We start from the raw sequence: 25,106 nt of genomic DNA, 5'->3' as shown, positions 1-25,106 counted from the left end.
GGCAGGTCAGGGGACCATTTTGCTGTGTGCAAAACTGTGCGGTTCTCCAGGATTCTGGCACAAATGTGGGCTTTTCTGCCCTCTTGGATTTCCTAAGCCCACAGCACCAAGTGTTTGCAGCATAATAACTTGAACGTGGGCCAAGACACCCAACAAAATGCTTCCAATTGTTGGCGAATTTTTGAGTTGTGGATAGTGATCTGGCTGCATTGAGAATGCCCCAGCACTCTGAATCTAGTATGAAGTTATAACATATTTGCTGCTGAGGTACCAGCCCTTGAGAGACAGACTGGTGGGATCGTGGTGAAGCAGCTTGCCTCCATGTTGTGACAGTAGATACAGATTGGTCTGGAAGTGGATGGGAGTATCTTGTGACATTTGCAAAAGTGTTGTGTACCACACATGATGGGTCCATACCAGGGCTACCAGGATCATGCTGCACTGTTGCTCCTTCGTTCTTCTCAGTACATGTGGTATCAGTGGGGTTGGGGAAAGCTGTAATGGAATTTCCCTGTCTGATCGAATGAAAATGCATCCCTGAGTGAGAGAGAGTATCTGGGTGCCTGGGGATAAACTCGCTGCACTTCTTGTTGTCGAATGTGGCAAATAGATCTATTTTGGGCTTCCCCACCTGGCGAAAGCCAGGTTGAGCTCCTGTTCATTCAGTTAAAATTTGTGGGACTGTGAATATTCCAAGCCAAGTTTGTCCACTAGGATGTTTTCTTTTTCTGGGAGGTGCTCTTCCCTCAGCTGGATCTTGTACTTGAGGTCGTATTTCCAGAGTCTTTACAATTATAGTGACAAGATGTTGAACATTGTGCCCCCCCTGCTTGTTTGGATAGTGCATTGATGGTGTATTGCCCATTTGTACTGTCACTATCTGATCGGTAAGGGCTGGTGGGAATGTCATCAGTGTCCAGCAAATTGTATGCAACGCCACCACATTTATGTGAAGGCAGGATTCTTTTCTGACCTCACTCTGCTCGGTTGCAGGTCCCCCAGATGTGCACCGTATTCCGATTGAGAGGCATCCATTCCAGAGCAGTAAAATTGATGTGGGTGTCTGGAATGCCCTGAGTCAAGTTTGCTTCCGTGGACCACCAAAGCAATGCCTCGCAGAATGCTGGTGTGAGGTGCAACGTCTTCCCATGATCCGTTGTACTGGACCCACTGCCGATCCAGTTCTGCCTGAAGAGGTCTCATCTTCAGTCTGCAATTTGGTATGAGGAAGATACAGGAGCACATCGTGCCCAGGAGGGACTTGTATTGTCATACCGTGGACATTGCATTCTCTCAAAACCAGGCAACCAGCCCTAGCATCGCAGCCGCTCTTTCTGGTAATGGTCATACCCATGTAATATGCGTCTCCATGTCTGCTCCCAGGAATATCCAGGTCTGTGCTGGCACAGGAGATGCCTTTTCCCTTTTGATAGTGAATCTCAGGTTCTGAAGCAGGGATGACCTCTACTCCTGATCTCCTGAGATGGACGGGTACCAGTGCCAGACATTTTGTAAACACCCTGAGAGCTGATTTGAGTCCAAAGAGGAGTACATTGAACTGTAATTGGTATTTTCCCACTGAAAATGAAAGAAAATGCCTGTGTGAGGGGTGGATTGGAATGTGAAAGTAAGCGTCCTCTTGGTCTATGGTGTTTAGAAAATCACACCTGTTTAGCCACGGGAGGACCTTCTGGAGTGATGTCATCTTGACTTTGAGGTGGCATACAAACTTGTTGAGGGCCCTTAGATCTAGTATTGGATGCCACTGTCCATTTTCTTTTCAGAAAGTGTGAAAAAAAAGAAACTTTTCCTTGTGTCAGGAGCAGATTCTGCTCTATTGCCGCCTTCAGCAGTAGCTTGTCCACATCTGTCATCAGTTGTTTTATTAGATGTGCCTTCTTTGACTGTGGAGGCTGAGTTGGAGGTCATTGGAGGAAGTCGATGGTATGGCCTACTTACACTACCTGTAGCACCCACTTGTGCAACGTGACGACATTCTAGTGTTATAGGTGCTGGCTTATCCGCCCTCCCACTGGGGTGTCCTGAGGTCAGTTTTTCTTGGCCTGAGCCCTGCCTAGGCTTTATCCCCTTCTGCCTCTTTGGGACTGGTACATGGAAGAGGTCTGGTAGTATATGCCACTTTGAGCCTTGTGTCTGGAAGGACCTTCCATTTTATTAATATTATTTGCATTTATCATGCGCCTAAAGACCCTAGGCATCAGGGGTCAGAAAAGAAGGAAGCAGACAGAAAAAGATGATTTTACGCCAAAGAATCTGCATTTAGTATTTTGCGCCTTGAAAAGAGCAAAATAGGAATCAATCTGTAGAGCAATCTGTAGAGGCGCAGCTGTGTGCCTCTGCAGGAGATCCTGCCCCCCCACCTCACGTGTATTGGAGACATGAAATTGTGCATAATACCAATACTGCAGCAAGTTTTTGAAAGGAGATACCCATTGAGACAACTCTACTGAATGTACCCTCGACGTGATGATACCCTGCAGGAGAAAAAAACATGAAGGAGTGTGAAAAGAAACTAACCAATGAATTAATGACATCATAAGAAGTGAGCATGATGTCCTCGAGATGCGAGCTAAAGATGATGTATAGATCCTGAATAACCGAATTAGGAAGTAAAGAAATGAGTGAGTTTCCTAATATAGAAAATCAATATTACACATGCACAAAGTGCAGCTGAAAAACAACTTTTTAATAAATGTACAGTTGATGAAACGCAAGATAGTTTTAATCATCATAGATGCTAGCTATGAATAGTGAATAGAATGCAGGTGAGGCTACCACTGTATGGAAACTGGACATTGGTATCACATCTTTAGTAGGCCAGAACCCATGAAGCTGGAATAGAAAACTGTGTCAGAGCAAGCATAATCGGCTTGGGAAGCTGAAGGGCAAAGCTGGCTGGCCTAGTGTCAAGATTCAAGAAGCAAGGTCAGCTATCTTTACTGAAGAATTAGAATACAGAGGATGAACCTTTTCACATTAAGATGCAAGGTTGAACACAAAGGATGCCAAACTTTAATTCATTTAAAGCATTCAAAAGCTGCAAAATTTACCAAATTGTGGTCTATCAGAATGTGAGCTAAGGATGGAAATAGAGCTTGAACTTAAAGTCCCAGACACAATAGTGAGTGCCCTCACTCCCGTGCATGCCCAGAAGACAAGGATATTCTGCAAGGCCAAGTACAAATACAATTGCATGGCAGAAGGCATGGGTGATGAGAGGTGTTGGGCTAATTGGGTGGTGAGGTATTTTCATGACCTACCTCCCTGCACCTGGGTCTTGGCTTTTGTGCTTCTAAGTGAACCAAATGTTCCAGACATGTCCCAAGTGTGCCAAACAATTAGATTAGTGCATATATAATGAAGGACCTTATAGTTTGAATACCAATGGGAAACTGTGTCTAATGTTTCCGAAATTACATGTTTTTTTAGAGGTAGGCATAAATTGTCCACCTGATAACGGACAGCCAATAACAATCCTAGCTCCAATCGAAAAGTATCCTTAGGTGTTTCCCTTAACCAATCCCAACCCTCGATAGGTTTTTCATTAATACCACATAGTAGGACATCACTCTGACACTTAACTGTTATGAAAAGTATGTTTTTTGCAGAGATTGTTGAGAGACTGAGCGTACGTCCGTTGATCTATTTTGTAACCTCCCTGTTTTAGAAAATTGTTAATAAAACCGTACTTTGCCTGAGTTGGTTCCGTTATTTGGATTCAGAATTACTCTGGTGTTCCCATCCATTAAATAATTAAATATGCACGTTCCTAAAGGGCATTAAGCTCAAATCCTTATCCTGGTCTCTGAGGGAACTGATGGCCCCTGCCATTTCCGTATCCACCTAGATACCTTTCAGATGGACATCAATCTTTTTCCGAAAGAGCTTTTGGCCATCGAATGGCATATCCAAAGTTTTCGCTTGGACCTCTGGCCTAAAATTGGTGGCCTTCATCCACGCCTGGCATCGTAGAACCGTGCCGTGAGCCATCTGCTGATAACCACAGTGGGACACATCCACTGTGGCATGAATCAAATGTATGGAAGCGCTTTCACCATCAGTGACTAGGGACTTTGCTTCATCTTGATGTTTGGCTGCGAGGTGATTGACCAGTTAAGACATTTTGACCCATAGCTCTCTATCGAACCTGTCCATCATAGCCCCTGCATTGTCAGCCCTCAATGCCAGCAATGCGGCTCCTGAGACCTTCCATCCCATAGCCTCGAGTTTGTATCCCTCCTTGTCCGGTGGGGCTGTAAGAGGAGATGCTGGGTTCTGCAGTTTCTTTCTAGCCAGCACCATAATCAGAGTCCAGCTTTGGATGACCTTGCAGACAGATTGGTGCCGATTCGGGGGCCTTGCATTTCTTTTCAGGTCTTGCCACAAGCGCAGGTGTGGAGAGTAGAGTGGCCAATAACTTCTCACCTGCCTCCCAGATTGTGTCCAGGATTGGTATTGTGGTAATTGTCCAACTTCTTCTTTTGTATCTGTGTTCATAAAGAAATAACTTTTTCTCTGTGGAATCCTGAATCAGGAAAATGTCAGCCGACTTGGCAATGATTCATTTAAAAGAGATTATATCACTTGATGGAGAAGCCCCACCTGGAGAGTAGTATCTCCTTTGCTTCTCAATTATGTGGGTGACACATTCATTCGGCTCTTTGCCAGGTGCATCTCTGGGCAGATCTCCTTCCTCCAGATCATCCTCCTGCGTGTCAGGGTCAGAAAAGTCCTTGAAAGGGTTGTCTCTGTCATACAGATCAATTGGGTCCTCCATGGTGTCCTATTGCCACACAGAGACTGTAATATTAGATGGTGCCCGGGTCACCAGAGTCAACCACGGTGAGGAACGTGGTGGAGAAGGAGAACACCTATGTTTCTGTGGAGCTGATGGTGATATGCCCATAGGAGACCCACTGTAGTGTGAGCTTTGTCTGTGTTGACTGCTCACTGATGGTGAGCTATGCCGATTGTGAACCACAGGCTACCTTCTTGACTAGGTAATGGGGAAGCCAACCTGGCTTTGCATGGACTGCATTAAGACCAAGTCAAATGGATCCGATGTGTCTTCCATGAAAGGCTATCAGTAAGGGCTGTGCTCTTTAGGCCGTGTTGGCTGTGGCTGCTCCCCTTATGAATACTCTTCCTGAAGGATAAGATCCGGCAACTCTGCCATTTCCTTTATTGGAGACGGCTGTGCAGGCAGTCCTATGCTCTCTATCTCGGGAACCTGTTGCTCCTGCTGAATAGGCTCCAGTATTTGTGAGGGTCCCTGATAAAAATCACTCTCTTTCCACACTTGCTGCAGTCCCTGAAGAAGGAAGTGTTCTCCTTGGCAGTGTGCATATCTGGTTATGCCATGAGGTGTCTTATGGACAGCCAAAATATGCCATTTCCTAGTAGAAAAAAAGGTGCCCTGAGCCCAGGAGAAAGCTATGCTAGTAAAGGCAAAACCACAACAGTAAAAAGATTACTTCTGGGGTTGGAAAATAACATTTTAGCAATAAATTTGCAGTTAGCTCAGACAGCTCAAGAGAATTCCTTGTCAGAGGTCTACAGTGAAAAATCTGAAGATGGCTGCCTGGGGTCGAGCTTTAGCCCTCCCACCTCATTGGTTAGGGACTAAAAGGGACAAAGGAGGTGGAGGGACTACACAAGTGAATAGTTACACAAGCCTTATGTGACTAACTGTATAGCATTTTCCCATGGAAAAGTTTGATTTTAATGCACAATTTTAAATCACTGAGGATTTCCAGTCTGACGACAGGGAATATTCAAGCATGTGAATCCATGCAAGATCCAATGCTGGAGATGTATGAATCCCTTTTCCTTCTTATGCCTTTTATATGGTAGGCTTAAATGTTTTTCATCTCTGGCATTTGCCTGTAGAAAACAGTTTTATACAATGTAGACCATCTCAATTATATCTATTATTGTTGTTTGATGCTCTAACGTGTTATTGTGTGGCTGCATTTGCATTGTCTATTTACATGCACCTATAGATACATTGAAGGACCTTTCAAATGATTTTTTTTTCTTTTTTGTTAATAATAGTCAGTTATCTGAAGGAGGTTAACTATATTTTATTAGTACTCAGTGGGGGTGGCAGCTTCCCAGCCAATGAGGAAGCTCGGAACAGGGGAATTATCAAATGGTAATGCTCCCCATCCTAGCCTGCTCACGGCTGGAGGCCGCCATCTTCACCTGCTTGGGAATCAGGTAAGTGCTCCGCTTCCCTCCTGACCCATCCCTCCGCCTCCACAGATGTCCCCCACTTCCCTCCACTTACCTGCCTTTTCGCCCCTCTTTGGGAGCGGATATGCTGGAAACACTTCTGTCTCCAGCGCGTCCGCTCCCCGTCTGTGACACACCACCATGGAAAGGAAGAATGGACTACATGTAGTCCCTTCTCCCATTTCCATGCCAGCCATTTTTATTGTTTACCATTTTTTACGGCTGCCATAGAAAGGGAAACAGACTACATTTGCCCTTCCTTGGCGGACATTTTTTTAACTTGTTTTTTTCTGTTTTGAAACAGAGCATTTTTCAACAGAAAAAAATTGTTTTAGTACCCCGGTCGTACTGGCTGGGGTACTAATAGCAAAGCCCCTCACAGGGTGGGCATTACTGCTTAGGTTATTACCCGTGGGCTTTCGTTAAGGTTCTTGCTTTGCTCGGGCCTGTAACAAAGGGCATTGGGGCATCATCTAAAGTAGTCATTCCCCCCTGTGAGGGGCTTATTGCTTAAATAATATAACTGTTGGGTCTTTTCTCTTCTACTTGTGTAACATGTGGTATTTTAAACTTTGTTTTCTTTTGCTTCATTGAATAACTGTTTAAAGTTCGTTTTTGTATAATTTTATTGATGAATAACATAATTTAATAGAGCAACAACCCACAATTCAGAAATACCTTTTTTTTGTGTTTATCAATTTAATTGATTTTACAAAATAGAGAATTTTAGAAATTCTCCCATCTTCAATCTTCAATTTCAATTATTTCCTTCGAAGATGATAGTAGAAGTATTTCCTTTCGTTTGACCAATGATCTTTGTAGTCGCAATTGACCAAGAGGTTTTTTCACCACTCACTAGGCAACTCCACCATGTTTTTTCTTCTTGGAGTGTGTATGGATCTAGGAGAAGGCTGAGGTATGCTTTTCTTAGGACTAAGGTCGCTGGGCAGCTCATCAACAGGTGTCTGACTGATTCGATTGAAGAGATGTCCTTACAGAGTCTGCAGGAGCTGGGCGTCGACATGCCTCTTCGAGCTCGGATTTCGTTGGTTCGGAGGAGGTTTAACCGGGCCCTTAGAAATATTTGTCTCAATGCTTTGTTTGGAAACCTCTTGATGATTTGTTCTGTTTCATTGAGTGCATTTTTTATTTTTTTGCTTTTTAAAAACCTTTAAAATCTTCAGAACAGTTTTGAGAGTATACAATTAAACTTAAAATGACTTACCAAAAATACAGAAAGGCTACGTTTTGTAGGCTACATTTTGTAATGCAAAAGAAAACACCCAGACACTCATAAGCACAAAAACGGAAATAAGACTACGGTGGGAAGCAAAGAAGGATTAAACCAATTAAGAATAGTATTTCATCCCACATCGTCTTGCTTTTCTAAAGGTATAACCATCGCTTCTAAAAAAAAAGGTTAGTGCTATGGTTAATTTGTAGTCTGTCTCATCAAACATTATCTGCCACCAATCTTTGGCGCACATTGTTGGCCTTCCCACCAAGCGTTTACCAAAATGAAGTTCTCTTTCGTCGCAAAGAGCTATGCAGAATAAGACAAGGTGTTTTAATGTTTCTTCCGCAGTATTACACAACCGACAATTATTTGATGCAACCTTGTCTGTTGACTACAAATGTGTTCTTTCTCTTGATTTAAATGTATTAAAATGGAAAGTCATATAAAGACGCCTTCTCTTCCTGTCTGGGAATAGTTTCCAGGCACTAAAGATCTCGTTTAGACCTTTGTCTAAACCTAGGTACCTGTTCCATAAGAGTGTACAGCCTTCTGCAGGCACTTGTCTCGCACCAGTTTCTTCGCCATAGTCTTTTTTTAACGCAATCAGGGTTTGTGTGAAGCATGCTGATACTGGAGTTCAAGTCTGCTAGTAAGACTATACTTCGTTGGACCCATTGAGCCAGTAGAGAATTCTGAATTTTATTTCCTGGATTTTCCAAGATTTTATACTGTCGCATAATTGCTTCCATGGTTATTTTTCGATAAAGTGGGAGTGTGTTCCAACACACTCTCGCGTTTATGGAGGTCAAACTAAGTTCATATCGTATACATGCTGACGGGGTACATCTTGGTACGCCAAGAACTCTGGACCATAAAATATTTTCCAATGTGTCCCATAACACCGTGGGACAACCTAGGGCACATTCAGCTCCGTATATCAAGGCTGGGACAGCCTTTTGTTTGAAATAAGCCAGGACAGGGAGAAGTGAGTATTTCCCATATTTTCTATTTAACACTAGAGCCTGACTGGCAAGCTGTCAAGATTTTGCTTTTGTCAATTGCACTCACGGATTGTCGTTCATACTGGCACTAATTATAGGTTGCAGATGAATTTTATCTATATGCCAGTGAAAATTCAGCAGCAAAGCTCTGTTTTGGCCTTGCAGGTCTCTAAGCACCAATATTTCCGATTTAGCTACATTGATGCTTAGGCCATCCGTACCTTTTTTTAAACGTATGGTACTTCAGAAGCTCATGAGTGAGTATTCATTAATAGTTCTTTCATCTGTTTTACAAAAATCGTTGCACATATTGACATAGAACACAATTATCAGTATAGCAGCTAAAAAATCCTTCAACAAAACACATTTCCTAACCGCAAGAAGGTTCCCAAACAATCAGCACATGTGTGCATGTATTTGTATTTGTATTTTCTATTTTGTTTATTTATAAAGCGCATCATCCGACCTGGAGGCATCTGGGCGCTACTTATGCAGGTGTTACATACAGAGTTATATATACATACATTATATACATGTTACTTGTGCAAGGGTTACATACCGATTTATATAAAATACATACATTATATACATGAATACAATACAAAAAATATGATATACAATACATACATTATAAGCATGAATACATGAAAGAAATACAGATTTATCTGAGTACGTGGGTTGCCCGATGTTGGTCATTGGAGGCATAGAGTAGAGCATGTGGATCTAGCAAAGGTATGTGGAAGCGTATATAAGAGTGTCTCAGTTCTGGTTGAAAAGCCAGGATTTCGTTTTATACTTGAAGGAGTTAAAGGAGACTTCAGATCTAATGGTGACAGGGAAGGTGTCCCAAAGCCTGGAGGCAAGGACAGGGAAACTCGTGCCCCCAGCTTTTTGGAGTTTGAATCTTGGAGCTTTTTGGAGTTTGAATCTTGGGATCGAGAGACAGTGGGTATGGGCAGTTCTTTGAGGTCGGGCTGAAGAATGGAGTGAGATCTGACTATTAAGGTAAGGGGGGCTTTGTTAGCCAGGCTTTTGTGTGTAAGGGCAAGAGTTTTCAAGGAGATTCTCTGCTTGACAGGTAACCAACGTAAGTTAGTTCTAGATTCGGAGATGTGGTGGTTATGTGGGATGTTTAATGCTGCTCTAATAGCGTTGTTTTGGGTGATTTGAAGTTTGTTCAGGTTCCCTTGAATAGTTCCTAGGAAATTGGCCACTGCAATAGTTAATTTTAGACATGATGAGGGTTCTGGCTAGTCTGACACTGTTAGGGGTGGTCAGGTATGGTCTGCAGGCTGTGATGAGTTTGCAGGTATATGCCATACATACATGCTTCCTTGATGCAGCACTGTCTTGTTCTTCCCTTGACACTGATCAGACTATGTCCAGGAAAAGGCACAAAGAAGATAGTGGTACATTTGTTTGACTATGTAAGTTCTTACAGTGCAGTGGAGTAATGGGTATGAGCTGTACTAGTGTTGATGCACGTATTTAGTTCACTGCTTCTTATTCGATTTACCCATGAAACAAATCAATATTTCAATGGATGTCTCCATTAAAGCCTATCTAAAAGGTACCACCCTCATGGGTGGGAGGCTTGGGGCTAGTGATGTTCGAAGGCCCCCATCCCTCCAGCCCTGAGAGTACCATTGGCAAATTAAAATTGTCATGTACCCGCAGACTACTTTGCATGTGTGCATTCCGCCTGCACTTCCCACGCAAGACTTTCATGTTTGTAAATATGGATTCGCAATATGATGGGCCCTGCAAACAAGTCTATGATGTGCAAATTGTGCCTCAGATACTGTGTGACCAAGACTATGAATGTGCCCCATTTCCCTTTTCATGTCCCAGTCCTCTATTACGTCTTTTGAAGAGGAATACATTTTGAACATGGAATACATGGAAGAATGCAGACTCATTTCTAGATTTGTAATATCTGATGTCATATCTTTGGGAAATTCGTACAGTAAGTTAATCTTTCTAAACAATTCGAAGTTTTATGCAGATGGTGGCTCTTTTCAGTTGGAACAATGATCACTAAAGTGTGATCCTACAGTAGCAAGCCAGCAACGTTAGTCTGCACATGTCAAGATCAAATTTATACTGTGGTATACTGTAGATAAGGATTCCTCTATGAGAGAGGAGATATGGGTGTCTATTGTTTGAAATGGTAGATGCGCAACTATTTAAACAGTGAGGTATTTAGAACTCTAAGGATGTTGGTTCCATGTGGATGCCTAGGGAAGGTTTATGAATGCCATCTTCTTATAATTTTCCATCTGGTATGTATAGTTTGGGTCCTGGAATTCTGATGAACAGAGGAGATGGCTAGCTTTTCAGCTAAGAAATGTTCCAGTTGAGATCATGTAACCTTAAAATGCAATACAGGCTATTGTGGAGATGAGCCAGTCTGAGGCTGGCAGCAGGTGTAGGTCCTGAAGAGTGGGGGAAATGTGATAACATATTTGTGATGCCCATGATAAGTCTAACTGAAGCATTCCTAACTAATTTGGGAAACATGAGGGCCCCTTAGAGGGTGTATTTCGTGCCACCAATTGAACAAATACTAGGTATTGGAAAACAGCGCTGCTGTTAATGAATAAAAACAAGGTCTTAATTTTGCAGTAGTTAGTTGATAGAAGTTTATCGGCATCTTTTTTGTCAATGTGATGCTTGAACAGGACTTTAGTCAATCTCAGTGATTTAGCACTTGGGGCAAGTTTCAGCACAGGTGTTTCAGAATGTATGATAGATAGTGATAACTGGCTAAGGATTTGTACTTTAGTCATGTGCTTGTCATCCGAATGAGTGCAAGAAGGTGTTTCAGCCATAAAATATCTTCTATTACCACCTGGGGTGGGTGGCACAGCCAGTTAGGTTCCATGGATCGCAGGCTAAAACCACTAATCTAAGGCCACGTTCCATGCAGCCGACAGGCCGACAGGCTGCTTCCCCTGCCCTGAACCGCCATGTTCTCCCCACCAGTCCTTTTTATTTGTATGTCCCTAACACCCCTCCCCAGCCCTACTTACCGGATTGTTGCGGTGGCCACTCCTGCCGCATCTTCTCTCGGCCTCCCTTTGCCACCCTCCACAGAAATATTAGTGAGCCCCATCTTCCATCTTCGTGGTAGCCATGTTGGAACAGTATTTTCTATGAAAGAACGGGATGCCGCAAGACATAGTGCTCATTCATAGAAATGACCCTGCTATCAGCACCCATGCTTATCGGATTAAGGTCGATCGCTCTTTCAGGCCACAGAACCAGCCTGTAACCCAACACTGGATTTGATACTCAGTTGAAAAATGTAAGGATATACACATTTGTACTAATGACATCTCAAACATTATGGTACATAATGATAAGGATGTTGCTTGTAACCCTGCCCCCACTGGGCTAAATCCATCTCGACCATTGAGCTTGTCAAGCAAAGCTACCACTCCTCCAAATATTTAATTACTTTTTCTCACAAGAGGTCTTTATCATAGCTCTCAAAGAGGCTCATCATTCCTGCTTCTTAAAAGAGCAAATGTGGATTAGGGATGCTAATGGCATAGTAATCCGTTCCACGGGCTATACTGGGGTGCTAATGGCACTAGTAATCCGTTCCACAGGCTAAACTTGGGGTAACTTTGCATTGCCCTTGTTAAACACCCTTGCTTCACTTGGGCCTTTAACTCGGGCTGCCGGGTCATTACCCACGTTACAGCCCGTTGATTACTAACGCCATATTAAGCCCACCTTTAAGTACTCCTCTGTATTGTGAGGTTGAAGGGAAGATTGGTGATTGGGAAGTAGTTGAGGATGTCGACCTAATCCACATTTGCTTTTTTGATGTATATGGTCATTCGAATATATTGGAAAGATTTGTATCTGATTTGTTTTACCTTACAGAAGAAAAATAAATACTTTATTACAGTTTACTCTTCTTTAGGATACCCATACTGTTGGTGGAAGAGAAGTAAAAGTAGAAGAGTTGTATGCTGTGACGTTGCCCCAATATTGATCGTTTTGCATATTTATTCATACAAATCTGCTAATAAATAACAATACTTGCATGAAGGTGTGCATACTTACTTCCTGGACTGGTTATGCTATTCACACTGACAACTGGAACACCAGGCCCTAATGAAAAACCAAATTGTTCAGATTAGCTTTATCATGTAAAATGTCAACGAAATAGTAATTTGAGCCGTTCTATTGAATCAGATTTGTAATCTAAATGGTCTGTACTAAATGACAACTGAAACCAGGACACGTATACTATGACAATCACCCCTGCATCCTAGGGTGTACATGGCTGGTAACGGCCCGACAGCCTGAGCCTCAGTGATGGCTGTGGCCCGTTACTGACCTTGTCCGCCACCGACAAGGGAGTGATAGCCATTCACACGTCAGGGTTCATTCGGGGTGCATAAGGTTTTATTTGTATTTTTTATAAAAGGAGATGGGCTGCATGCACATTGTGCATGTCCAATCTACTGTAAAAATAAATAAAAACAAGATGGCCGACACCATAGGAAAAGAGACTTTGTTTCTTTTCCAATTTGATGGTAGCTGTGGGTGGGAGGAGTGCCGGGACCAGAGCTGAGTACAAAACTCCTCTACGGCAAGTAAGTGGGAAGGGAGGAGAGGGGGTGGGGAAAGGGTATGTTTTGGGGGCTGATGAGGGGGATGTGGGGAGGCAAAAGGGGTAGGCTCCCTGTTGCCTCCCCACAATCAAGTCAAGATGGTGCCATGCAAGGAAGGGTCTTGGGTGGCTGGAAACAGCAGGCAGTACACAGTGTGTTTTCGCCCACTGTTCGAGTCACTTGGTTGACTGAGTGCTGATTTGATCATCTCATAAGTAATTTGGCAAAGCTGTGTGGATCGAACAAAGCCCCCCCGCCAAATTAATATTGTATTTCAATTTATTACTATCCACAAACGATTTAGGAAGCATAAACTCATGTACACAATGTAATGGTCACATAAAACATTTAATGCAATTTCATGAATATAAAAGATTCCATAAATTGAATGCACATATTTAATACGCTTTGTCTATATTTCATTTAAAAAAATCTATTATCCTAAATGTTATGTCACCAGTCTATTTGCCTCATCATACCCTTCAATAATATTCTGTTATATCATGAAGGTCATGCTTCTAAGAAAGCTATAGGATAAAGACAAGGCCACAGGTTCTTAACTGTATTGCATTCTCCAACAAAAGCTGTCCAATACATAGGACTCTGTGTTTCTTTGAAATGGATCAAAGGAAAATATATGATTGATTGTTTCTCCAGAGGTATACTTAAACAATTAGCATAGACTTTGAAACCTCAACTTAGCCAGCCAATCCCCAAAAGAGTGAGCTGTCTGGCTGGCTGGCAAACAGATAAACTACTCCAAGCCCTTTGACACCTTGACTGTTAACTATCTCTATATCAAGGGATGTAGCAGTACTTGTAATGAAGACTGCAGTAAATCTATCAATATTGCCAATTGGACTTTCACAGATTTAAGTAATTGCAGTACCAAAGGTCATTCAAATTTTAGGATGTTCAATACAATTGATCTAATTACCTGGCCAATTGTTTCACTCCATATCTGTACTGAGAATGGGAGAAGGGCCAATGACATCTCATATGAGAGTAAGAAACACATCTAAAATGGGCCATCTCACTGGAAGTAGAGATTGGTAACCTTTGGAGTTGTTCATAAACCCATTTCCTTTTAGCTGAATTGGGTTTCCTGTATTTTGTACAGCCAAATGACATTTCGTCACATTCTTCTTTTAAACTGCAAACTGAAGGGGTGAACCGATGCAACCCTCTCCACCCCAATGTCTATATACATAACCAAAACACATCATCAATCTATTTTTCTGAACAAAAAGGGCAAATCTGCATCAAAATGTAATTCAGCCAAATGGTAGATCATAAAAAGTGTGGCATACCATTAGGCCCACATTCACAACTCTCACATGCAGATGGCCCACACAATTTCCCTGCAGATGCTGTTATTCTATTTTATGTTGTTCAACTTCTAGAGTGCAACTGATGCCACAAACAGCTTTCTGGCATTCAGCCCGAGAGAGGAGAATAGAAAATCTCTATCCAGCAAAAATAGAAGTGAAATATTCCCAAATAAGTTCTCTGCCTAATTTAGACATGACAAAGTATGCCAGAAGAGGGGGAGCTCACACTCAGTATATTTGCTCTCCCCTGTGGCCCAGAGTAAGAACCATGATTACAGTGAGGTGAGAGGATTGCAGAGAGCATGCCAGTGAATACGTCTTGAAGCAAGATCCCAAAATGGAGGCTCTGGAATGAACTAGACATCATTATAATATCATTATGCCATAACTATGACCTTAAATAAAATATGCTGTTTCATAATGAGCCAATGTGAAGCCTGGCCACATAAGAAGAGATGTAAGGTGATCAGCATAAGTGAAAAATAAGATGAACTGTTATATTCGGGAGTACCAAAAGTTGCCAGTGCTTTGTTTAAGGACTTTGTGTAGTGAAAAGGTTGTGTATAAATTATGACCCAATGAAGTCTGAATCAGTGCAGAGGCTTGCTGAGATTACAGATGATGTGGATGGTGTGAAGAGAAAAGGGAACATTTAAAGTAACAATTGACACTGGAGGAATTAGGAGGCAACCACGGAAATATATTGAGGGAGATGGCCGATACATTTTCAAAATTAAACCCTTACATTCTTCACAGAGGTGATTAATATTGCACATGGTCCCATGTAATCAGGACAGGAATTTGTGTGGTGAGAAATTGCAATCATCAATCTTTTAATTTCCTTTACACATGATTGTCATTTATAGTTCCAATCAAGGTGGATCAAAAGATGAGTGAATGTGTCTTAAGAGAAAAATGAAAATTGAATGCAGGACACCTAAGCTGTGAAGAGTGAACATACAAGTTAAATATGGTGGGTGATAAAGACGTTCCATGAGTAATACCAAACACCAAATTATGCGGTGTAGCAAAGATTGGGGACACAGAGACAATATAAGTATCATTCGACAGAAAGAAGATTTAAAAAAATGTCAATGTCTGCATTAAAGACTCCACATTCGGCTGTGAAGAATATTGTGGTCCACAGTCTTGAAGGTTGCAGAGAGGTACAGATGACCTGCACCATCCACAATGCTCTAGATGGGCCAGCAGGGCCACCAACACAATGGGTTACATGCCCTTCTCAGGGAAGAAGCTTGCTAGCAGTGGATGTAGAGCAGAAGAACACTCAATTCATATTGGAATTCGGAGGTCACACATAAATTGAACATGTAGCCACTGCATGTAAAAGTGAGACAGGGCAAGAGTGTGCTGGGATCAACAGATACCAAGACAGCTTTGAAGAAGAGGCTTAAAAGTAGCAACTTCCAATGGTACAGCAAAATGTTTAGTTAAAAGAGGGCATTAACGAGAGGCATATTTAAATTTATTAAGATGAGTATCAATTTCTTCTGGAATAATAGACTTAAACTAATGGCAAAAGTGGAGAACAGACAATCTCCAATCCAAACACTTGTGCAACAGGGGGCCTGTGGAATTATCTCCACATTACTGTCAACGGTAGTGACGGAAGTGAGGTTTCCAGATAGCTCTTTTGTGGGTTTAAATAAGAAATATAAATATGCATCGGGGTGTGAGAATTCAGAAACGCATACAAAATGGCAGGCTTAACTGACATTAAAACATATTTATAGATGTTTACTTGCTTTCTGTAGAGTGTGTGATTGGAGTAATAGTATGAATGATGCCAAAGACATTCTGCCACTTTTGCAAGCCTTTGATGTTACTAATTCACCAGTAAAACATTTCAGTGGTAGTGATGTTATAGTGCAATTGACTGATTCTAAAGGCATTGAGATATGAATTACATTTTATGATTAACACTTATTACTGATAATTACTAAATTCTGGAGGTGTTGATAACAACAAGGCCTGGAAGCAAGCAGTCTTAGGATTCATCAATGTAGACCAGGAGCTGGGTGAATTAGTTATTCTGAGCTTGGGCAAGTACACATGAAAGGCAACTGCCAGTGGTCAGTCCAATGAAAATAAATTGAGGAGGCTCAATCTTCATTGCATTGGGTGTCCTAGATGGAACCTCTAATGCATGACCTGCACATGAATGGAGTCTACCACCAGGGTGTTAAAAGTGATTGTCTACACATTAGCAATACTGGGGCTTCCAAGTGGAATAGTGGTATTTTCCAGCCATATTTTATGGATGTCAACAAAGGCAATCAAAACATTAGAAGACACATCCCGAAGAGAAGCCTCCATAAAAAGATGAACACATATCAAGTGTGATGAATATAGCAATATTGTCACTGATTCTATGGAGGAAAGCTTCTCTTTTGTGGCCAAGAAAAGGCAGAAACTACCAGACTGTCACTGTTAATATTTGCATGAGGAAAAACTCCAGAGAGCCTGGAAAACACTGAATCAAAATAAACCTTCAGATGTAATTCTTAGTGACACCCATGTGCCTTTGCACTGTCCTGTATGACTTATTGTGACGTAGATAAAGAATTTCCAAGTTTTCTTGATCAACAACCTCAATTACCTACCCTCCTTTCTTTTAGTACTAAGACAAGAAAGAGGGATGGAACAAGAAGGATGACCAGAAGAGATAAGTAAACACTGCATTCTAGTCTTTGGAAAGTGTTAACTAATTCCGGGAAGTTTAAAAAGACACAGTTAAAAAGAATATGAGTGAGAGGCTGCAGTATACACAGTTTGTGCTGATGCTGGTTGGAATGCCAGAGGTGAGCATGCGGTGGAAGGCAGCACAGAGGCTGTCGAGAACAGCGTGCAGAGAGACTGGGCCATGAGAAGCTCACAGCTTTATTGCTATGGGCAGCTGCAGCTGCACAAAGCAATGTAAGATAAAGCAGGAGCCAAACGGCTAATGGAATGCACACACAGTCAGTGAACCGAAGGGGAAGAAGACGGAAGAACACGAGGGACACTGATAGAGCAATTGGGTTACCAGAGCTCTTGAGATTGAGTGTCACATATCATGAGAAAACCCAATTAAAGTAATTGGAGGAACTAATAAAAATAAGAACCGCGTTAAGAAAGGGTTTGTGACCCACTTCTTGGAAAGAGAGATTGATATGAACATATGCAGTGTTAAGAAATGGTAAGTGACCCAATGCTTGGAAAAGGACACTGACACAGGTAGACCGGTGTTAAGAAAGTGCCAGAGACCGAATTTTTGAAAAGAGGACTTGATACCAAGGAGCACTTTGCTGAAAAGCGGTTGGTCAACCAATACTGGAAAAGCATTATTTCTTGGATGAAAGAAAGTGTGAGTGTAGAAGAGAAGAGCCCTGGCAGGATAGTGAACCAATCTGGGACTCACGCCCATGAAAGGAGATAAAACCCTGTCCACAGAGCAAATCAGACACTATGTGAGTTTGGGGACACACACAAGAAACACAATTGTGATATCCTGGCAGAAGAGTAAACCAGGAGTAAGGAGAGAAGTAAATCTGAGAATGAATACAAAAGGGAAGACCCATACCCCTTTTAGAGATCAGCAGGAGAGTAAACCATGGGTAAAAAGTGAAACAAAAGAAAAGGGAAAAGCCATAGTGAGATAAACTGAACATTCAAGAGAATTGTGCGTTTTAAAGAGACTCAAGGGAAGGCACATCCCCCTCTTGATTAATCTTGCACCGTAATAATATGTTGGATGTTCAAAAACAGAAGGAAAAAAGGGAACGTGTTATTCTCCTTAACACTGTGAAAACCTATTAAGTAGAGAAACTAAAGGGAGAATGTGTCTCCCTTGAAACTGTGAAGTGAAATATTGTATAAAGAAAGAGAAACAAGGGGAGAACCATTTGAAACAGTGGCAACGGGGGAGCCCTCCTCTCTTGGAACTCCAAGTCCTTTGTTTTCAAAACCTTATAACTTTGTGTTTTGAACTCTGAAAGAAAGCTACAAGTGCATGGAGAACAGGATACCAAGGAGCTATTGATTCAATGCCTCTTTCGAGTGGCTGATGACCATCATCTGATCCGAGCCCGGTTGCTCCACTCATTCCAGGGTATCATCCCCCTACGGGTGATCCGCAATGAAGATATTAAAACAGTGGATCTTTGTGAGCATTCTACAAAAGCTACTTCAGTGGTTTATGTTTGCTCTAAGGAAACATTGCCCTATACCCTTGAGTAGTCTGACCACCTCAATCAGTTGGGCTGTGAGTGCTCATTACTTGGCTCTATATATTGTACAAGTTATCAGCCAAAGGAGCAAATGATCAGCACCATCTCCCTTGACCCCAGCTGCCCCTCCTTTTCTGTTCCTGGTTTGCCAGTTGGCACAGGGACTGTGATGGTTTGTTGGGGAAGAGAACCAGTTGGCTTAGTTAGCCAGGCTGGCAGAATTAAAGGGGATTCGGAACCTTTAGCCAAGTTCATGAGCTGGAATACCCATGGCCACTCACACTTGTTTGTGGAGGAAGGCCTCATGGACCTAATTGACTAATACTTTGTGGTTGCCTTGCAGGAGACATGGTAATGGAACCAATTGTTGTCGATGGATGGCATTTTATCCATAAACTGCCCACCCAGGGTCCTCTTGGGCGCCCTAGGGGAGGCTTTCTCTAGGGTGCTAAAAACTCTTTGGGGTTGATGGAAATCCAGACAAGTTCTCCAAATATTCTAATGGATGTGATTAACGTTCCACTTGGAGAAAGTAGAAGAAAAGTGGCCATTATCAACCTCTATGATCCCCTATATAGACATATAGACTGTCCCATACTTTGGTACTATCTCAGATTGTGACCTTGTTTGAGCATCTGCCTTCCACCTGTTGCATCATCTGCAGGGATTTTAACTCACGGGCCTTGTCCCCTCAGTATGTAGCCGACTTCAGGAAAGGCCCTATGATTTCTCCCTTGGAGGATAATTTATTGACCCTCCACTGTAAATGAGGCATGGAGTGGGCATCCTTGTTATACTCTTACCGTTTCTCCATAATTAATGGAGCTTTCCTGTCGGATTCCCCTCCGAGGTGTACCCGGTTGGTACCAAAATCCTTTAGTATCTTGGACTATGGGTTTTTGTTAACTGACATTTGTTTGGTCTTGGACATGGGTATATATCCTTGCCTAGAGAGTGTCTATCTGCCTCTCGTGCTGACAATTAATTTTGCAGTGCATAGTGTTGTGCCTACGGGCACTGCAATTGGGATTCATTCTACAATTAATCGCATCTCTTGGACCAAGCACTGACTGGATGCGGTTTCTGTATATTTGTGTCACACCCTATGCCACTTCGTTGAGCGATGGGTGAGGTTTGCTATATAGAGCACCCTGAGGATTGTCTGTATTTGGTGCTTGAGGATTTTGGTGAAATAATGGAGGTTTTCGGTATTCTCTGTCTTCAACAAGACCATACCAATTACCAAACAACCTGCTATATTACTGCCATTCCCTCACCACCCATATGGTGATGCTGTGGGGGATAAGAGGAAGGCCTTGCACCTTGAACTATGCCTTATTTTGGGAATTCCTTTGGATCCCTCTGTGCGTGCACACCATTTGAGCAAAGCCTAGAGCACCTATCACTCGTGGATTAAGTTCCACTGACATTCTTCTGAATGTGCTCATTGACAAAACGTGGTCTACCTGACCTCCTCTAATAATCTGCATGAATTTGGGAGGGCAATTGATGGTTACCAACCTGCACGCGTATTTCTTGGTGTATCAGTGTATGCTTGGGTTGAGCACATCGCAAACACACTGGGCGGAGGAGTGGTAAGTAGGTCTGCCAGTTGTGGTACCTTGGGCCGATGGCAGTACCTCCTCAACCATAATATCTACAAGATCATTCTTGGTAGTAAGTCGTCCAGAGTCCCTGGCACTGACAGCATTTGTAGCACAATCAACAAGAATGATGCTGATTACTGGACTATTGTACTGGGCTGCCTCTTTCAGTGGATTGGTGAAGCCCAGGTTATTCCATCTTTTTGGTGTGATAGCATCAATGTGCCTGTCTGGAAGAAGGGGTCCCGTGTAAATTCAAGCAATTACCGACTCCTTGCAATGCTAGATGCTTCCTCTAAAATATTTGCCTGTTTACTCCTTGACCAACTTTAGGCTTGGGAGGTGTCAGGTAACCTCATTAAGTCTAGCCAAACTGGATTTGAAAGGGCCTAAGTACCATGACCAATTATCCGGCCCTACACACCGTTATCCAGCAGGCCTGGTTTACTAGAAAGTGCATGGTTTGCACAGCATTCATAGACTACAGCACAGCGTTTGACTTTGTCAATCACAATAAACCTTGGTGCAGACTTTCTGCTTGGAATATCCCTGCAGGTTTACTGGCTGTGATTATACATCTACACTCTGGTACTCGGGTCGAAGTCCATTTAGACCAGCTGGGCAGCACTAGCCCCTGGATCCCTATGTGACGTGGCCTGAAACAAGGCTGTAGATTGGCCACTCTTTTGTTCAATGTATATCTCACAGAAATGGTAGTGGCCCTGGTGAATCCTCTCTCGATTCCCCCTAAATTGGGTGATTTCCCCACCAATGGATCAGGTTTTCCAATGAACTTGTTATTTTGGACCTCATCCCTATTGGCCTCCAGGCTGCTTCGGAGGCTTTGAAGTGTTACTCTGACTCATTGGAATTGGTGATTAACATCAGTAAAACTAAGATCATGGTATTTAACCCTTTTGGCCAGGAGAAAAAACTCGAGTTAGTCCAAGAGTACAAATAACTGGGTGTCCTTTTTGGTGGGGGCCTATGTGTCAGTTGCCATCTAGACAACATCAGAATAAGGTCCTCGAAAAAATGGCCTGGTCAGGAGGAGGTTATTCTTTCTGGATTCTGGTCAAACTATTCTTGGCAAAGATCAGCTCCGTCTTGATGTATGATGCTGTACTTTGCCAGCCAAGCAACACAGTGGATTTGGCAAAACTGGAACCCTTGCTACTCAAGAGGCTGCTTCGGCTCCCTACTCAGCGCCCTATCCAGACCATATTCTTGGAGTTTGGTATCTTTTCCTGCATGGCAAGACTCCAGTTTTCCTCCATGAATCTTCTCTGGCAGCTTGCCAACGCAGTGGCTGACACCTTGAATTCCGCCATCTATATCATTAGCCAGACTAAAATCTTTTGCATGCAGGGTAGTGCCATCTACATCTTGGTCGATGTTGGAAAGAAATGGCTGGCTATGATCCCGGGTGCCACTTTGAGTTGGCCCTTCCTCCAGTATAAAGCCGCCATGAAAGTGGCTGTCTATGGCCATTACTGTGAGCATTATATAGCGCAATTGGCCTCTATGTCAAACAGTGCCTTATTTTATGAGTATATTCTCGCGATTGTGGCTGCGGGACTGAGTTTAGATTCCATTGTGAGATTATTTGGAACTTGCTCATGGGGGGGTAACGAACGAGCACTGTATTATTTTCTTTACCCTTTTTTGGAGAAAGGTAGCTAGCATTTTGGAGAGTCTATAATAGGGTATACTGGGAGGGTGCCTTGCTTCCCTTTCCTCACATGTTTGGGCTGAGGTGAATGCATTGTAATTTTACTGATGTATTGTGCTAAAATCAGTAGGAATATACTGTATTGTGATTTTAATTGTGCCATTGTGCCTAGAGCCATTGAAATATACAGCTATTTGACACAGTTAATAAAAAGAAATAGCTTATCAAAATCCCCTTGTACTCATTGTTTTGAGTTTATCGTGCAAGGGCCAGTTAAGGGATTTGGACTCAGGATGGAGGACCCATCCTGACACAGACATTCATTAGTTTTTTTGAGGCAGGGAATCCCCTCATAGACATAGGGGCAAGTAGAATTTCCACAACACCTCTTATTATTTTGACAATAAAGGTCCTATTTCATACTGAAATGTGTTACTATGTCCGAGTCTTATTGTTGATCCCTTATAAGTCATGGCCAGGAGAGGGTAAACCTGATCTAAGGACATCAAGAATGTAGGGGACACAATGAACTTTACCAGAGTGTCTTTTCCGGCATTAGTGGAGTTACCCATTAGCTATTAAGCATTTCTTTCTATAAAAGCTACCCCTTCCACCCCTGGAAGTAGTGTAATCCTGGTGACGTATGTTGTAACCTAGAAGTTCCATTGCTGCAATGGTTGGGCCGGCTGGTTCACACAGCTATTTCATAGTTAAAAACATAACACGAGGCATCTAATAACTGATGAGGTTGTACATCTCTCATGTATATTTAGGCAGGAAGGGAACATTGATGACATGTGCTTTCAGTTAGAGATGTGCCAGACTCTGGGGAGCCATAGGGAATTCACCTTGCCTCTGCACAGTTGTACATCTCTCATGTATATTTAGGCAGAAGGGAACATTGATGACATGTGCTTTCAGTTAGAGATGTGCCAGACTCTGGGGAGCCATAGGGAATTCACCTTGCCTCTGCACAGCTACAAGTAAATAATCAGCAACTTTGCCTCAGAAGAGAAAATGCCGCTGTCAGTACTTTTATATAAAGCACAAGAACAAAGGTGTTGGTCATACCATTAGGATCAATACGTTCCAGAAAAGCATACGTTAAGAGAGGGGTTTGTTTATTCACCAGACTGTTCAAAATCTCACTATAATCATGTGTCTAGCACCCAGACTGCACAGGTGCATGCACAGGTTCACTTGTGGGTGAATTAGCTGTCTGCACATAATGCTGGAGAGCCCACGTGATACAGAGGATGATGATACAAATAAAAATACCTGCTTTACAACCTCTGGTCCATCTCAAATGGCTAGAGTTACTAGTAGTGCAAAAGTAAAAAGAAGATTCAAAATCAAATAAAGCCTATACATCGTCTCATGGCCTATGAATAAAAAAGGAGCTGAACCTCAAGTCCTAATAAGAAGGCAACTAAATTCAACTGAAGGTGCCATAAAAACAGAAATGCATCATGAAGGACATCGAAATTGCCTCCAACATCACATCTGGCCTGTCCTAGCAGTTCCAAGTGATCATCCTTTTAACTTCTGAGGAAAGTGAGGAGGAGACCGTGCTGCGTGACCAATGTGAACTGACCAAGTCACGCTTTGGGAAAATCCCATTCCCAGATAATCGTGTGACCCAATAGCCTCCTGCATCTATCTCATTGTTGACACCTGGTAGCATGTTTAATACATACAGACTATGAGGTATTTAAACAAATGTTATATGAATTTGTTGAACTCTGTTTTGAAATAATGTAATCACTGAGATGTTAGAACTAAAACAATAATTTGCTAAACAGTTTTTCCTAATCACAGCAAAGGGGTGCTTGGACTTTCCATAGCATATTGTTTTGACTTATTTTATAACATCTCACAAAAGTGATCCCATATTTATGGAGAAAGCGAAGGCAGACCTCCTACCGGGTGAGAGCAATTATCGATGCATTTTGGGTAGCCCATCCCATGAGGGTCAACAGAGAAAATTAACCTCCATTACACACAGTAAATTGAAATAACTGGGGCTCTACATGTCAACATTTAGGGAGGAAACCTACATTAAAGGGAGATCCTGTTTGGGAAAGGCAACGAGCCAGCTGGAGGAAAGAGAGCTTCCCACTAAAACAAGGACATATCAGAGGCTTAGACAATTACCTTTTAACAGTACTTCAGAGACTGAGCTGTAATGGAGGCATCTTTCAGAAGGAAGAAAAGAGATGATGGCATAGAGATGGACTGGTCCACCTATCCTTACCATGAGTGAGGTGGTGGAGAAGCAGATAGCAAACTCCAAGAGCTCACAATGAAAAGAAGACCAACAATGGAATTTGATGAGCATCACATAGCTTTCAAGTAAAGTGAATTCCATTGTGGGGACCAGAGCCTGCTGCCTCAAACATGATTACAATGGCATTTCAAGTAAAGTGTATTGGATTGTGGGATTATTAGACAAGTGAATTACATTTTGGGAATCGTAGTGTGATGCTTCTCAAATGAAATTTAATTTTAAGTTTCACATGTCACATGACTAACAGATTGCTTATACATTGAATTGCATTGTGGCGGCCACAGTTTGCTGTATCACAAGAATCTACAGAAACATTGGAAGCAAAGTTCATTGTGGGAACTATGGTTCTCTGATGCATATGTCAGCAACATGATTTTAGAAGTTTGGAGAGTCAAGGTATGAACTCTACAGCATTTGGAGGCGACTGGATGGGACATATTAGGATATCAAATGAATTAAGGTGTCAGAGAAAGTGGATGGATCGTATGTATTACCTGGATCAAAATCATGGGCCCTTGAATGGATTCAAATACACAAAGCAAATCGTTTATCTTTCGTTTTTTGCCATCCCGTCACAAATGGTGTTAGAAGTGGATGTTATTGATACATGCTCCAAAGCGTGACCAACAATTGGTGTTGGAGCCTGGCAAGAATCCCTTTAAAAATAGATTTCTCTTTACACAACCACCAAGGCATCATGGACCAATAAAAGAGAAGTGAAGACAGTCTAGCAGTAATTGTACAAGCACATTCAGGATCTTTCCAGGACAGATGAGTGTTCAGACTAAGGAATAGGAACGCAGATTAGATAATGCTTTTCCTCTAGAGGCAAAGGTTGTGGACCATCCTTGACCAACCT

The 25,106-nt window shown here is 42.3% G+C and overlaps 1 protein-coding gene across 2 annotated transcripts in view; it reads right to left on the bottom strand.

Moving 5' to 3' along the window:
• Positions 1–25,106, bottom strand: part of DPP10 (dipeptidyl peptidase like 10) — a 1,813,461-nt gene that overhangs the window by 201,217 nt on the left and 1,587,138 nt on the right. For both annotated transcript variants that reach the window (XM_069616586.1, XM_069616587.1), the window contains one exon: positions 12,571–12,618. In XM_069616586.1, the coding sequence (XP_069472687.1) occupies positions 12,571–12,618 (48 nt within the window). The remainder of the gene's footprint in view (positions 1–12,570; positions 12,619–25,106) is intronic.

Source organism: Ambystoma mexicanum, chromosome 9 (genome assembly GCF_040938575.1).
Source record: "Ambystoma mexicanum isolate Mex_15411 chromosome 9, UKY_AmexF1_1, whole genome shotgun sequence".
NCBI lineage: Eukaryota > Metazoa > Chordata > Amphibia > Caudata > Ambystomatidae > Ambystoma > Ambystoma mexicanum.
Note: the sequence above shows the minus strand (reverse complement) of the source record. Positions and strands in the feature narration are given on the sequence as shown.